Source organism: Mycteria americana, chromosome 4, assembly GCF_035582795.1.
Source record: "Mycteria americana isolate JAX WOST 10 ecotype Jacksonville Zoo and Gardens chromosome 4, USCA_MyAme_1.0, whole genome shotgun sequence".
Classification (NCBI taxonomy): Eukaryota; Metazoa; Chordata; class Aves; order Ciconiiformes; family Ciconiidae; genus Mycteria; species Mycteria americana.
Window position 1 is genome coordinate 14,442,610 of NC_134368.1, and position 16,625 is coordinate 14,459,234.

Sequence of the window (16,625 nt, forward strand, 5' to 3'; positions counted from 1 at the left end):
TTCTATATTAATTAGTTCAAAGGAAAGGCCAAGAATGCTTCAGCAAAGATCTATGCATTGTGATGAACTGGGGCAACACACACAATGTCTTGGGCATAAGCTTATTTATTAGCTAAGGTATCCCCGTTCTTCTTCGTAAATGCATCTCTTTCAGAGTATTAGTTATTCAAAAGACTGGAAAGAGATACCTTTCACACACACACACACACACACACCCCCCCCCCCCCATATGATAACGGACAACAAAATGACAATTACAACAAAAACTCTCACATTAACAGCTAGAAACCCCCTACCTTGCTTGAAATTTATACCAGTATTGAATGCATGCACCTTAAATCGGTATAGAAACCCACTAACAGCAAGTTCCACTATTCTTGAATTCCTTCATAATAGAACCTTTCCACACCTCAAGGCTATGGATAATTTTTCCTACCTGCTTGCTCCTGTTTAAATAAGAAAGATATGAAGCATATAATAACATCTATAATAAAAATACAGCAGTTATGATAGGGACATTTAAATCCTCACTGAGATGTAATGAAGGTAGATTGCCCTCTTCCAGAGAAAACCATTATCCCTTTCTCTTAAATATATGACTCATATATATGAAACTGTAAACATACATATGAAGTCAAGTCCAAAAAGGAATTATAGCAACAATTCTTGTACTGACCTATACAGACTGAACATCAGCTTTGAGAGTCAAGTGCAAGTCACCTCTGCCTTGTCTGAAATGCGTAAGTTAAGAGCCCTTCAACACAACCTGTTCATTATTGCCTTTTTACCTTCAGTCGCAGGGGTAACTCTTCAGGAGCCTTCCCTGCCAATTCATCATCTTCCTCTTCCTGCATAATCAGGTTAGATGGGATGATTCCCTTTGCGTACTTCTTGGTAATTTCAACGAAGTCATCCAAAGCAATAAATTTTTTAGCTAAGAGATAAAATGAAGACTTTGAGTAAATAGTATCACTACAACACTGTACTGATTATGAGTTGGAATATTAATTTTCTTTCCTGGTAATAAAGAAGATCTACTCTGGGCTTCAAAAACTGAACCACAGATAACACAGGCTTACCTTGCAACTTGTTCTGAGATCTGTGCCAAAAAGGACAAGCTGCTTGTACCAGCAATATATGACTACTCTAAATCTTGTCGGACCAGCAGCTAAGTTTATTATACCGGTAAATAGGAGCTTATCTGCAACTATTCCAAGGAAAAAAAGACTACTGGATTAGGTCACACAGTTTTAAATCATAAGCTATTGTATCTTTGGTAACTTCTTGAGAGAAATCTTTAACTAGCAGCCACATTGAAAAGAAAATAATTGTACAGGAACAGTAATAAATTATCTGTACGTTATTAACTGAAAAACTGACTTCCGATTTGGCATTTAACAGTAATTTTTCTGAGTTCACAAGTTACAGATGTATCATTATGGGAAATGCCCAATTATTGATATCTACAAGACTAAATATAGATTACTTAGTGTATTAATTTAACATGCTATGTGACTATACAAAGGGCCTCCCCCAGACTGTATCAACTGTGATCTAAAAAGATAGCCAGCAACAAAATATACTTTGCTCAGTTGTACACAGAGACAAAATATATCACTCTGCCCTGGAAGATCCTTATCCACTCCTGTGAGTGGAAGGGAGGCAAGAGGTTACTTCTGAAAACTCTAGGGACGCTGCAAGACAGAAGATGATTTATACGTGCTTCAAACTCTTTTCACAGCCAGTTCCTTACATTAGCATGGATTAACTAGTTTCTGTGGTAGACAAGCTTGATGTCATTTGTAAAGGAGGATAATTAACAGCAACTTTTTTCCATACACTAAAGCAAATGACAGTGCTGTAGATATGAAAGACTTTTGAATGACAAAAATCTGTAACACACCACCTACACAGTAAGTTTAGCTAGTCAGCTGATACAAAGATATGAAATACTAGTTTAAGATTTTAAAGAGACAGAAAACTGAACTGCTTCACTAAATTTAAAATCAGAGGATTAGTGGGTTTGAGCCTCTTAATTTTTAATTTTACAAAAATACTACATTTATAGAAATTATATATATCAGAATTTAATATTGAAAACACTGTAGATACAGAACAAAATAAAGTACTCGTGTCAAGACGCCTGTTACAGGAAGAGGGGTGTTAAAAGAGCTCAGAAGAAAAACAGCAGCTTACAATCTATCCTTTGCTTTAATCTCACAACATGGATGTTGGCTTTTGCTTGCATGTTTACTTTTTTTATTTTTTTTCCTCATCGCATGAACCCGTATGTCCCACAAAATACCATCTGGCATGCCTCCCAAGAAACAAGAAAGGATTTATTTTTGCTAACTATTCTTGTCATTCACAGGCTGTAAGGCGACATTGCTTGCACAAAGAAATCAGTGAGACTCCTTAGCTGCCTTTGGTGGGGTTCAGATCAAGCCTAATACCAGTTGTGCCATCTAAATTTATTGTCCTATTGGGACAAAATATACAGTGGTAAGATAGTCTTTTTGGTGTGGAATCAGCAAGCAGACATGGTTAGAACCTCACAAAAATTCCTTAACAGCACTTTTACAGGACCATGGGACATCCTGAGAGGGAAGGAGTTATTAACTCACTATGTATAGATGGCCTATCAAATGTAATGACATGTATGCCCTTGGGCACGCAACAACTGTCCATTGACAATGTCAGTTCTAATCTTCTGTTTATACCTCCATTAAGGATACCCCAGATCACGTATCCGGCAAACACATATCTGGCTTAAAAATTATCTTCCAAATATTGTCAATGCACTAAAACTGAAGGAAGAATCTCCTGCTGGCAAGATAAATGGAGAAACTCAGTGGATCAGAGGAGTAGATGCTGGAGCATCTACTGTCTTGATGAACAGCTGTCTTTTTCATCCATGAAAAGATAAAAGCTCTCTAGAGAAGATGTAACAGCTTAACTCCTACTTTAAGTGTTTGATGAAAACTTTTCGTTTTTAAATGTTATTAGTATTTTGTCACCCAAGTGTCTCTTAAATTGATATAAAAAGCGTATGTTGTAGATTCTACTTTATTATTCATAGATTTTTTCTTCAATTTGGTTATGACAAATTCCCCTGCCTCCCCCATCCACCATAGAAAAAGAAAAATATGCACATCAATTTCTGCCTACGCTTACATGTAGGTTCATTTACTCTCCTGTTATTTTATCTGCCATTTAAGCCTTCAAAAAAAAAAAAAATTGCCAGTTCCTTTTCTGACACTCTTTGAATTACTGAAGAATCCAGAACAAAATTACTTGCTTTGCACTCACGCTCTATTAGCATGTGCCAGTTCAGCTAAGGGATGGAAAGAACACTAGTGTCATCCATTAAGCACCAATGCAACATAGCTCCAATGAACCCAGATACATCTGCATTATGTTATGATGACTGGACCATGAAATACAACAGTCTTATCCTTGAAGGACTATTTCTAGCTTTCCAGAATGGCAAACAAGTCACAAGAACAGCTGACCTACTCTCACTGAAGTTTTGATAGGACCACAAGCTTGGTCTCCAAAATGCTGTTTCTCCCCGTCACCTACTCCTTCACTTATATACACAGGTACATGTCCCTCTTCCTCTTTTACTTCTGTGAAAGTTAACATAAAACTGAAATACTCCATTCTTCTTAGGAATGTTATTTTCAGAAGTCACCTGTGTAATGAATACAATCCTTGAAGGTAAAGGCCAAACTGACCTAATGAAATGTAAATCTAATCTTGCAGGGAATTTAAACCTGCAAACCCCCAGATTTGGCTCACTAATCCCCATATGATGCTTTAGTTGCACATTCTCAACTATAGATGTATTAATACAAGTAATACGCTTTGTGACATTTAAAAGTGCTCTTCAAGAACTGATCTAGATTGCACATAAACTATTTCATATGACCTACTGCATTTCAAGAAAATGAGATTTTCCTCACAATGATTAATCGAACCTTATGTTAAATAATGTTCTTGAAAAACTACACATGCTGCACTGTTTATAATGCTTTTTCTTAATTTAACAATTTGACTTTCCTCCTGAAGGCCCAGCAACATTTCTTAGGTATGCAGGGATAGGAAGAACTTTATTTCAAATCCAACCCCCCACCATACCTTATAAAATTCAAAGATTTGGGTCTACAAGTCTGACCCTCTGTGTGTTGAGTGGTTTAATTCTCATTGCTACATGAACTAAGCTGCCCCTAAGTTATGAAAGGAGTATCTTGGTGCATCTTTCCTATATCAATCTTGAACAAATATGAAAAGACAAACATTAATTATAAGGGAATGGCAAACAGAAGCAAGGCAAACAGAATGAGGGATCTGTCTGCATTAAATAGTTGCATAATTAATTCCCTTACTGTAATCAGAAAGCTTACTACAGTTTAGAACTAAAAAAAAAAAATATTGAAAGTGCAAAAATTTTTTTGCTGAATAGACTGGTAAGTGCTGAAAGGGCAAGAACATAAACATAACAAATGACATGCAAACTCCTCTTGGTACACTAATCACTAACAAGTTGACTGTAATGGTGATGTCTTCTGTGAGTTCACGTGCAGATTGGTTATTTACCTTGCACATAAAATAAATTGACACTATCAGTTTATAGCAATCCAAACTTGCTATATATTCTTACTCTGGCAGCACAAAATTGCTTAGCAAAACAAAATAGAAACCAAAACCACAGGCAAAGATTGAAAACAGCAGCATGCACTCACATTCACTGCTCACTAATCGCTCCAGCATTCTTCTCTGCTTCTGTACCGACTTTGGGACTGGGCCAGGTTGCTTCTCACCATCTGGTGCAATAACAGAAGTTTATGGAAAGTTAAAGCAGTCAATTAAAGCAATCAAACAATAACCGGAATGTTCTTTAAGCTGCGATATCTGGAGAATGGTATTTCTTCAAAGTCAGGAAAGGACAAATATACATATAAACAGGTAAGTGGCGGCTATGTAGCCTTCTATATTCCTATTACTATATTAGAAAAGGGAACAGCATTGACATAGCTAACACATACTGCCGTAATGGCAGAGTGAGCCAGGTGTCTTGAAGATTGGGTTTGTAAATTGAAATATCTAGTAAGATATCATCAGGATGACTGTTAAGGAAAAAAAGTCAAACACAGCAAAGCCATAAAAGACTTATTTTCCAAGGACAGTGAGTGTTGAATGAAGGTATTTTTAACGTTTGGTCACTTGTATGAGTGCTTAACTGAATCACAACCTACAGCAAGAGCTGGCGGGCCTTTATGAACTAACTTTATTGGTCCAGAGAACACAGTTATTAAAAGAGAGTTGTTAACACTGTTACTTTTTCTTAAGTAGATCATACATTTACTTTTATCTCATGCCTGATTGTTTATAAAGCCCTTTAAGTTTCTAGCTGTATTCTGCCTGTAAGTATATATTCTATCAATACCATAAATCAGTTCATAAACAAACCTTCATTGTCAACTTGCCCAACATTTTCCAGTAGTTCAGAAACTGCTAATTGCTTCTTCTTTTTTGGGTTTAATTTCCAATACATGACTAAGGCAGCTTTCCTCACAGCTCTCTCCAAATCAGTCTCAGATGATAATTTTTTCACTTCTTGCTCGTTCTCAGAAGTGATGCCTCAAGAAAAGAAAAATACATTAGATACTATTATTCCACACCCATGCAGAAATGACAGATTTGTCCACAATTTATTTTTCTCAGATTAGTCTGAAACTTCTCAAGTTTCATTCACATCTTGACCACCTAAGTAAACTACTCAAATGCCCTTCTGTGCCCACTGCTTATCAAAATCTAATCACATTGCTTACGTTTAAACTGTACTTCAAAGACTGTGCAAGACACGCATTATCCTTATGCCTTGCTTCAACTTTTTAAGTACAGCAGTTCAGGCAAAAGGTGGTGTGAATATGCATGTGACACGTAAAAGGCAGCAAGAATTTAATGAAAGGTTTGGTTTTTTGTTTGTTTGGTTTTTTTTTTTTTTTAATAAGAATTCATATAGTTGGCAGATGAGGAGACCATTCCAAGCGTGGGAAGTAGCATGCAGGAAGATGTGAATGTTGAAGTGGGAGAAGACAGCGAAAAAGACCAATTAGGAGAGAGGCTGCAGAGGGGCAAAAGAATGAAACAACAGCAGATATGTAGGTGGTGTGTGGTTATATATGACCTTCATGGTCAAAGAAAAGAAGCTTCAATGAAAGGTGGGAAGGGGAAGAACGAGCATGAATTCCATGAAGGAATTCAAGCAAATAATTAATATAAATGCTTTTATGAGCAGTATCGGTAATTAATGCTTTTTAAATTACCTATTTGAACATGCTGCCAGCAACTACTCACATAATTTTGCCATGAATATTCCCATCGTATTTTAACCCCTCTTTTCAGTGTTAAAATGGATATAGTATTATTCCAGATGAAGCAGGAAGCGCAAGCAAAAAGTCTCAGAGAACCCATACCTCTTCTGTCTGCCAGGCATCTACGCAACAGTTTGACAGCTTCTCTTCGGCCTTGCTTAGCAGCAAGGATGAACCAGTCAACTGCGCTACAATTGTTAAGTTCTTCATCCTCCTCTTCTGCTAATCTTAAGAAGTGTTTCCCCACCTAGAATAAGTGGGGAACAGAATTCCTTCAATTACTGAAATATACTCTACTCTCTCTCTCTGTCTGGCTCTCCTCCTACTCCCTGGAACTCAGCTAGAATAAATTCTTTCTGAACAAAAGGTCAAAACATTTGCTCCTAGCACTAAAGAACATAGCTGTAAGTCGATCTGCTGCAGAGGAAGATCAGTTTCCAGAACTGGAATCGCAACACATTTGGCCAGGTCAATGAATTCATTGCCATTGGTCTTCAAGCATCTAGCAGGATCAGGTAAAGCTCCCCGTGTTAAAAGTTTTCTTGAATTCTTTTCCTCCTATAATAATGGTCAGACTACACTGCTAGCCTCATTTTAGAAACACAAAAATTAAGTGTAATAACCTGGTGCCTGTGACATTCAGAAATTCAGATGAAGTTAAGTTACTGACAAAGGGCCTTGACACGGAAGGTGGCTTCAGCAGTGAAATGCCCGACTCGTAGCAGTTTAGCCACTGAAGGTTAAATCAAACTCATGATTAAATACTGAATAGAATAAAACTAATACTGCCTAAGCATCATGCAATTTCACTGATATAGCCTGTAAAAATCCTATTTAGGATTACAGAAATTATAGAGCAGTTGCCTGTATTATTGTTTTACAGATAAGAAAAAAAAAATCACCTTTTTTCTTCCTTCTATAAAATTGAAATATATGGTAATATACTAGTAAATATATTTATGCAATGGCATGAAATACTTCTGCTTATCACACCACAAGGCAACAAAATGTTAAATGGCAGAAAGTGGCCAAAACTACTGGACATCTTATCAGCATGCCCGGAGAAGCTGGGAAATACTTTTGCTTGGTTCACTGCACTCCCTCTCTCCCTACCATTACTTCAGTTACATTCTAGGAGTAATTAATGCAATACCTTAAGAGTATAGCTCCATAAATCCACAGTATTATCTGCTGAAAAAAAACTCTTTGACAGTTTCTCTGAAACTTTGCCTTTGGTATTACCACTAAAGGTAACTAAAGAAATACCTACAATGATTACAACATCATACCAGAGTTCAAGCAGCAGTGCACAGATATAGTGGCAGACCAAGAAAAGAGTGTATGAGACAGAAAAAAAAAAAAAAAAAAGTGAAGTTTCAGGAATTGCCTGGTAATTTATCACCCAGCTGCAGGTGTACCTTCAGCTATTTATTTCAGAAAGGAATTGCTTGAACAAGTTACATGGTAAATAACATTCTCTGACAAGAACAGCTGTTTCTTGAGCATGTTTGTATTTATAGCCATTGAGATTTGGAACAAAGCTTCAAGAGTAGTAGATGCAGCTCTTAAGTTTATAAGGATCTCTTGAACATAGAAAGTTGTATTGCAACATAAATGAGCAGATTTTGGAATTAGTCATATTGCACAAGGCTACTGCACAAGCAAAATGATAGCATAACACCTGTTTTACGATAGAAGTGTTTTTTGGCTTACCTGTGGGGTTTTTGGGTACTGTTTGTTTTGTTGTTTGGGGTTGGTTGGTTTTTTTGGGGGGGGGGGGGGGGGGGGGGGGGGGGGGGAGTGTTTTAGGTTTTTTTGGGAGGGTTGGTTTTTTTGTTGTTGTTTGCTTTGGGTTTGTTTTTTGGGGGTTTGTTTGGTTTTTTTTTGTTTTTAAGTTCAGCATTAAGATTTAATCACCTACGCCCTCCAAAAAATGCATAGAACCCACCCCAAACTCTGAGCAACCAGAAAATATTTTCCCTTATTTTGATTATAAAATTACAAGTTTTTGTGTGTGTTAAAAGTTTTGGTAGCAAAAACCCCACCTCCAAGTCCCATAACAAACATGAAGGCTTTCCATGAAATACTGTTGGAAGGTCTGCCAGCTACCTCTGAACAAGCCCTGTGCAACAGCCACCTTTCACTGCCATAGCAAAGCTCCTACACAGCACCACCTGAAGATGGCTGCAAAGCTCTGGCTGCAGCAATCAAAGGAGGAAGAACTGATGGGAAAAGGTGTTAACCTCGGATTTGTCATTTAAGCAATCAGGGATTATCTCTTTCCCATGAGCTAAAACTGTGAAACCAAGTCATAGTCAGTAATGGCTTAATACAGATCTTCATACTGTACTTCTCCAAAGGTTGCTCTCACCTGGGGGCTTTGCTAACTGAGGCAGTTATCTCAAGCAGTCCCCTTGCAGACATCCTCTGATTAAAGACACAGAGCTGCCTTTTCTCTGTTACTGAATTCCAGCTGTGGGTGTCTCATTTACATAATTGCTGTACAGTTATTTCTCAATAAAGAAATTACATAAAGCTACGGTAATACAGGTTGACAGCCACTCAGAGTGCATTTATTTCCATAGTCATTACAGGGTTATTTTTGAATAAACTCATAGTAATAACTACAAGCCAGTGAACTGAGTGATTTCTTGTGTTTGACTTCGTAATTATTAGCACACAGCACAACAGTGCCATCTCAGCTTCTCAGTCGTACTCTACCAAGTTAAGAAATAAAAATAGATTTTTCTAACTGATTCCAAAGGGATGTATCCAACCATAGAGAATAAATATATTTTTTTAGGGTTTTAAAAATTAAAAGTTAATTCCCTCTCCACAAGTCACAAGAAATTTGATTGCATAGAAAAGAAATGACTGTATTTGGGGTTCCTTTTCAGGCAGTCACTTCATCCTGAGTGTATACTGAAGCAAAATTGTACGCTGGGTCTCTTGACGACAAGAATCCTATTATTGTGTGGGAATAGAAAGTGTACACAGTTAAAAAGCTAAAGAAAGGGAGTGAAGGTGGAATGAATTGAGAAGGATAAAAAAAATTATTATTTATATACATACAACTGCACACATCATAGGCTTAGATTACATAAGGTATTTCTTACTTAACTGGAAGTTATATCCTGAAAGAATGTTTACGGGATTTGCTTTCTTTTGTGTGGAGGAAGAGAGCCAAAACATGGATTTTACAGCAGCAATTCCCTCAAAGCTAAAGCTTCATCCTCCACAAAGCCACCAGCTGTTTTAAAGGTGAGGAATTTGTTACTGTCTCGGGTTACAACTCCAAGGACAGCCTGCCCCTCAAACAAGTTGAGATGGAGTGGGGAGCGAGCCTGGCATTGCCATATTTTTTTACTAGCTTTAAAAGTATTTCTTTCCCATCCCCACCTTATTTTTATTTGCAAAAAGAGTGATCCCTGGGGAAAAACCCAAATCACCAACGAGCATGTAGGAGACCATAACCACTCTCTTTTACCATCAAAGCTGAAGCTGAGAAAGAATGCTCAAGTACAACACCAACCAAGTTAAACACAAATTAAAACCTTTCTAAACAATTTTAAGCTATTTATACTAGACCGATACACCAGACAATGGAATGCAGTGGAAAACTGCTACAATTTTTCTAAAACCTGAGGGACATCTAAAGTGCCAACACATACAGGGACAGAACTGTCATTATTAATTCAATTATATCTGCCATTACACAACTAAACATAGATAATTTCAATAAACAAGGAGGGGCTTATTTTCTAAAATGTGTTAATTCAACAGAGAAATGGTATAAGAGCAAAACATCAACCAACCTCTGTTCCTGTTAAAGCACCTCAATGGCAGTTTCTTCCACAGAGTCCAGCCTAAGAGTCCTGGTATCTTTGAATATAGGGCAGTGCTGAACCAACAGCATTTAACAGTCCCCATCTGCACACCTCCACAAGTAACTCTGGCAGATGCTTTTAAAAAAAAGCAAAAGCAGTTCTGTACCTTCTCCATGCCCTCAGTCTACCCTCCCTGTTTCCATATGCATCCTAAAGGCTTACTCAAGAGTTGGACCAGAAGCCAGTAACACTCCCAAGCAAGCAGCATTTCTCAAGGCGGAGAAACCATCTGGCATCACCTTTCTTTGAACAGTTTAAGATCAAAACAGATACAGTTCAACTAAAGAAGAGATAATAGTTCTACAGCAGACAGTGCTATTTTTGGAATTAAGAGATTAAGAGCAAACAAGACTGGACAAAGAGCATATAAAGTTACCTCCGTTTGTGCTTTTGGTTCTCCAGCTTTGGCCCTCTCAAGCAGTTCCTCAAAGAGCACTTCAGGTTCTTCCTTCATGCCCTCTATAAATTAATTTGATAAAGAAAATGGTTTACTAGCAATATTTGAAAGTATTTTATAAATCATTGCTACATGTGGTTGTAGAATTAAAGGATTATATATAAAAAAATCCAACACAAGTGTTTTGCAAGAACAGTGGAAATTTACTCCTTACAATACTTACACTCCATCTCAGTGTTGTACCTCAGCGTATTTACCATTACTTGTTATTTGGTACCTCACACAGGATGACACATGCAGTTTATGGTTTCTCATTTACTTCCAAAGGATTAATTTCTCAATAGAAGAATATTCATTACAATAAATATGAGCACATGTGGAACATGTAGTATGGATCAGCTTTCGTACTATTGCTATTCTTACTCTTGATAGCGCTTCAGTCTTTCATCTGGCAGCCTCTTTATTTAGTAGTGAAGCCTTTTCAAGAGTTTTGAAAAATTAACCAGCCTTTAAAACGTGTCCAGTATATTTGAAAGCTCAGCTCCTCAGTCTCTGGAGCACACAGAAACTAGCAATGATTATACCTTATAAACCTCACTATTTTGTGTCCAGCTCCACACCGGCACCTAATTTTCTCTCCTCTCCTATCTACTGTATACAAACAAAGTTAAACAATTTTTTTTCTTCAAAAGCATCATATTGCTCCACCAGTCAATCATAAAGATAAAATCTTGAGAGCTTTACCCGACATCCAGTGTTTGTAAATAATGTCACACTGCGTGCTACTTGATGAATGAAGAATAAGTTTAATGGAAAAGCTGACAAACACCAGAACTGCTACTTCTTATGAGAAGATTTATCATGAATTAGTTTGGAAAAATTTTAGAGAGAAAAATCAATACAGCTTTTATGCTTTAAGTTGGGTAAGTGTAAGGAAGGACAACAACCACTGATTTAGAATAACAGTTTTACCAGCCAACCTAAACCCGTAGTTAGAAAGGAAGATCCAAACTCAACAGTACGTGCCAAAGCTTGACCCATACGTACCACGTTACCCCGCGTGGTCACTGAACACACTGTGACGCTTGGTAGCTACATACTGAGGGCACAGACAGCATGAGAAAGTACAGTTCGGAAGCGAAATTTCCCAACATAGGAAACCTACTGAGAGAAGCTTTCTGGCATCCGCTCAAAGTTACAGATTTCATCCTCTACCTAATTTGGGCAGCAATAATACGAGAAGCTGGTAAGCAGCCCCGCTAGCTGAGGTGCCATTTATTATCAGCTTTTTTTCAAAAGGTGGGAGGAAGGAAGAAATAAACCCGATTCCAAATAATCTCCCAAAGAACAGGGCTACTTACATTCTTTAGCATCCCCGGTACTGGGACTACTTCCAAACAAGAACAGGCTACAAGCCAACGCTTTCATTAAAATGGATGTATTTTAACAAGAGCAAACCATGAAGTAAGTTTTCTCCTTCACCATGCAACAGTTTTGTCTGCCAAGCTCCACTTGGAAAAAATACTAATGCCAGATTATAACATGTTGTCTGGCTAAACAAGGCACATAATGAAAAATAATTTTCATTTAGTACTCCAGAAAGCTGTAAAAATATTATTGTAAAATAGGCAAACACCATCCTAGCAAAATTAACCACTTAATCTCCTTGCTCTGGTATATAACCAACAGGACTGAACTCTAAACAAGTCAGAAGCCTGTTTTCCAGATGGCACCACTCACACCAACAGACATCGCTCAGGGGCTTTCTGCTTACAATAAACAAGAAGTTAAAGGAAAGAGCACATTGTTTGAAAGAAACATAATATTCATCCATCTACCCCACCCAAATGAAAAGGCAGTACTTTTCTGTTTCTTCCTGTGCTTTCACATCCATTAACTTCTTTTGCATCAAAATTTCAGCAGCAAGTCTTGGCTATGGATTTTTTTTTTCTGTTCAGGCTTTTCTACATGTCGAGGTGAGACCACCACAAATATTTCAGTATACTCTGAATAAACCAATACAGGAGGCACCATTCAGAAGTTAGCGTTCAATAATTAAGTGGAATTTACACACACAAAAAAGCAACCTACAGAAAGCAGTTTGCTAAACTGATATAATCCCTAATACAAAGAGTGGTTCTCTGGCAGTTTATAAAGGCAAAACTGTTTCCTTTCTCTCCTGCTCTACTTGCCACCCATAGGAGCATGGCATGGCTCTGACCCCTTCCATCTCTGGCTCAGATGAACGTTTGTTAGATAAGAACACATTACAACAGAAAGCTGTAAAGCATTCCCATTTTGCTTCTTCAACACCAGGATATAGTGACTTTATTATAATCACATTGCAGATTGACAGGGAAATAATGTTCTTCGTGAATATGGTAGAAAAAAAAAAGAAAAAAGAAAAATTAAAAATGTGCAGCCTTATGGTCTAACTACCACCTTCACTGAGAAAAGAAAATAAAACATGCTGGTACTGCAGCAAACTTGTGAAATGTTTGTTCTAACAGAGCTGACTGCCAGGAGAAAGAAACTCTCTCTGCTGTTATTTTCAACCTACTGCCCAATCCCTCCCACCCAGTTATCACTTCTATGTACTCTCACATGTGACCTATAAATATAAATAAAATATAGTTAATTAAAATTATGTCTGTGGGTTGGTTCTGTAGTTGTAGGGCAAGGGAGGAAGAGCAGGTTGTGGAGTGTTGGAGATCAAATTTAGAACAGCTTAGTATCACAGTGTTCCCATAACTAGCAATATTTTTCCTTTGCTTAAAGGATAAGCAAGAGGATAAGTAAAAAGATAAAGCACAAACGACTCAAGTTTCGTGGCTGCCATATCAATTTACTTTCTCATAAAGTATTTAGGTCAGTCTCTGAAGGTAAAAGGTCCAAAACACAGTCAAAATGTGTTTTGGAACAGCGGTGGACAACACACACTTTCTTTAAATTCAGCTCAACACTAGAACAAATACTATACAAGAGTAAACGCACCCACCATAAAAATACCATAAAAAGTGGTGATCTATAACTTACCACCCTTGTTCTTAAGCGTGTTTTTAGTCAGAAAAATGTCTCGATGTGTATTCCTCCCACATAAGAGTACTGCAATGGAAATGCTGTCAGTAGAAGCTTTTATTTTCCAGCTTTGCTAAAAACTCATGTCTTTTTAATGTCAAATTTTACTCTGTCTTGAATATAAAAATTTCCAGAAAAGAGGAACATTCATCTTACAATACCTCATGTATCTTATATGACAATTAAAATAGACTTCACTAGCTGTTGTGTGTCAGGTACATTTATATAAGCCAATGAAGTCTATCAGTTATTCAAGGTTCACAAGCACCACAGTCATTCAAATGAAAGCAGGCAAGTGAAAGCATGTAAGTTTTAGGTGGCACGTAGCATTCATATCAGAAACAAATTAAGACAGGACAGGGACATGAAAGCGTGGTTAGTACTTAATATTTGGCTGTAGTTCCTACTCTGCCAAGACCCTGTGTAAACCTTAGTTCATCATCAGGCTGCTCTGTGGTTCAGTTCCCAATTTAGTTAATTCTGCCTTCACAGAGACAGGTCACCCAACACAAATTATTCAGTGGATACTGGAACAATGACATTATTAATAAAATTTTAGTGTTTTATTTTTATTATTCTGTGTGATTAACTCTTAAGCTTAAGATATGAAATGATATAGTACCCTTTAATTTTCTCAGTTCCACTCAAAAAAAAAAAAAAGTGGAAAAAATTATTTGATCTGCAAAGGACAAAGCAGATGTAGTTCTGAGTCTGCTGTGTTTACGTCCTCATACCACAGAAAGCATTTAAACCTCTAAAGGGCTACAGAAACATCCACTTTTGAAATTCAGGCTTTTCATTTAACAGGTTAAAGCTGGCACTTAAAACCTATTTTATTAAAACACTTATTAGAAAAGACTCAGTACAATAAAATTGATAAAGACCTGTATGCATTTCACAGTCACATACAGCATTTGGAGAAGTTATAACTACGTATTATTAGCTGATAGACTTCAAAAGGTGCTATCAAACCATTACTAAAGTAATTTCTGTTTACTAGTAAAAAAGTATGTTTTACAACTCCAGGAAAAATACTCAGAATATAGAAGTTTAAACACAGCTGTTTATATAGGTAGGTTGTAAACAGGCTGATGAAAACTAAAGGCTACTATTTACTTTCTGAAACTTTACACATTACTTGGCACACTGACTACATAAACTAAGATTCCAGCTTTGCTGTTATAGGCTTAAACAGAAATTTAGCATTCACTTCAGCATAGGCAGGCATTTTTATTGTTTCTGTTAAGTTTTGACCAGAAATAGGAAATGTTGCAAAAGGAAACATTTCAGTTTTTTAAAGAATACTATGCAATACTATGTTAGGATGCAATTATTGTCCCTTATCACTGAAATTTAGCAATTAAATTGACAAAAGGGCTGTTAATCCATAGTAGGGGATTAGTCCAAGTGAGATTGCAAGATATCAGTGCTTAAAATTTTTAAGTCACAAAAGGCAGATGCCATCATTGATTAAATAACACTTATAAGCCTCATCTTTGGACTACACCAAGGATTAAAACCCAACAAACTCTTCAACATTCATACGAGGTTTTGAAGAATGGACTTACACAATCTAGACAAGAAATCTTTTCAATGCAAAAGATTTTATAGACAACCAGATTATGCCGTGGTTGTCATAAGATTTCCTCCCCAGTATTCTAGCACAAATCAATGATGGATGCAATAGATTCTCAACCTTTCTAATACCGGTAACATATACAACCGAAACACACCATATGTGCATCACGGTAGTTAGGTTGACTTGTTGCAAAGTGTCTGACAACGTATTTAGCAAAGTGTTTTACACACACTTTACACAAACATTGTTTCAAAAAAATAGCATTTTAAATTACACTGTGTATGACACCTCCATTCATGAATTCTAAAATATTTAAAAGGCATATAAATAATAATCATTTCACATAAGAAAAGATTTTTAGTTGTATGTATACATACAGAGTGGACCATACACACACCTCCATCACATAAAACAACCTCAATTTTCTAAGTGCTTTTGTAACTGCTAGGAATCACTCCCTTCCTTCAAAAAAAAAAAAATCTATTAAAGTTTTTTCATGCAGAAAGAGTCAATAAAGTGCATGTTGAATAATAAAAGTGTTTGTTGATTTACTTTCCTACCAACACAAACGCATAAAAGCTCTCAGCAGAGTGGATTTACCCAGAACAAGGGAGTTTTAGCACCTTGCCTGCTATTATCACCCCCTGGCCAGGTGCACACAGCTATTTCTTCTTAGGTCACAGCTAGAGCATCTGAATTCCAGACAAAACAGGAGGAGAAAGACCATGAACAAGGAATACCAAAGTGAAAAATTGGTATTTTAAAGGATCAGAATCTCTTATGCCTTTTGAGCTTAAGATCTTATTTGTTCATGCAGTTATTGGGGGTCAGCCCCAAGACAGGTATGTTATCATGCACAATAAATCATTTTTTACACAAACGCAAGCCATGCACTTCCAAGTGCTTTGAAGAGCGGAAACCTAATGAGAACAGCATAAAATGAAAACTGAAAGCAGTTTCTCAGACAGGAAACAATAATGAAAACAAGGTATTCATTTGAAATATATAAGTTTAAAAGAAATTACAGGTTTTACAAGTGAGTATTAAAGCTGCGTGGAAACTCTACCGAACAAAAGATTAATGCATTAAGCAACACCCACACTAAGAGTACGAAGGAAACCTGTATGGCATACACACTTTATATGATCATGACTACAAGCATTCATTTGGGCTCAGAAAAGTGACAGGGACACGCAGGAGGAGGACAAAAAACCCATGTGTTGGGGAGAATAAAGGATTTGAGATGACAAGATATGAAACAAAATTTCTGGATTGGCCTTCCCATTTTATTAGTAGAGCAAGTG

General features: G+C 36.9%; 1 protein-coding gene across 3 annotated transcripts in view; it reads right to left on the reverse strand.

Annotated features, from left to right (window-relative positions):
• The window catches only part of WFS1 (wolframin ER transmembrane glycoprotein), a 35,658-nt gene that overhangs the window by 3,616 nt on the left and 15,417 nt on the right, over window positions 1-16,625 (reverse strand). For all 3 annotated transcript variants that reach the window (XM_075499724.1, XM_075499722.1, XM_075499723.1), the window contains exons 3-7: window positions 10,644-10,726; window positions 6,483-6,627; window positions 5,473-5,643; window positions 4,746-4,826; window positions 789-934 (exon numbers count right to left, since the gene is read on the reverse strand). In XM_075499724.1, the coding sequence (XP_075355839.1) occupies window positions 789-934; window positions 4,746-4,826; window positions 5,473-5,643; window positions 6,483-6,627; window positions 10,644-10,726 (626 nt within the window). The remainder of the gene's footprint in view (window positions 1-788; window positions 935-4,745; window positions 4,827-5,472; window positions 5,644-6,482; window positions 6,628-10,643; window positions 10,727-16,625) is intronic.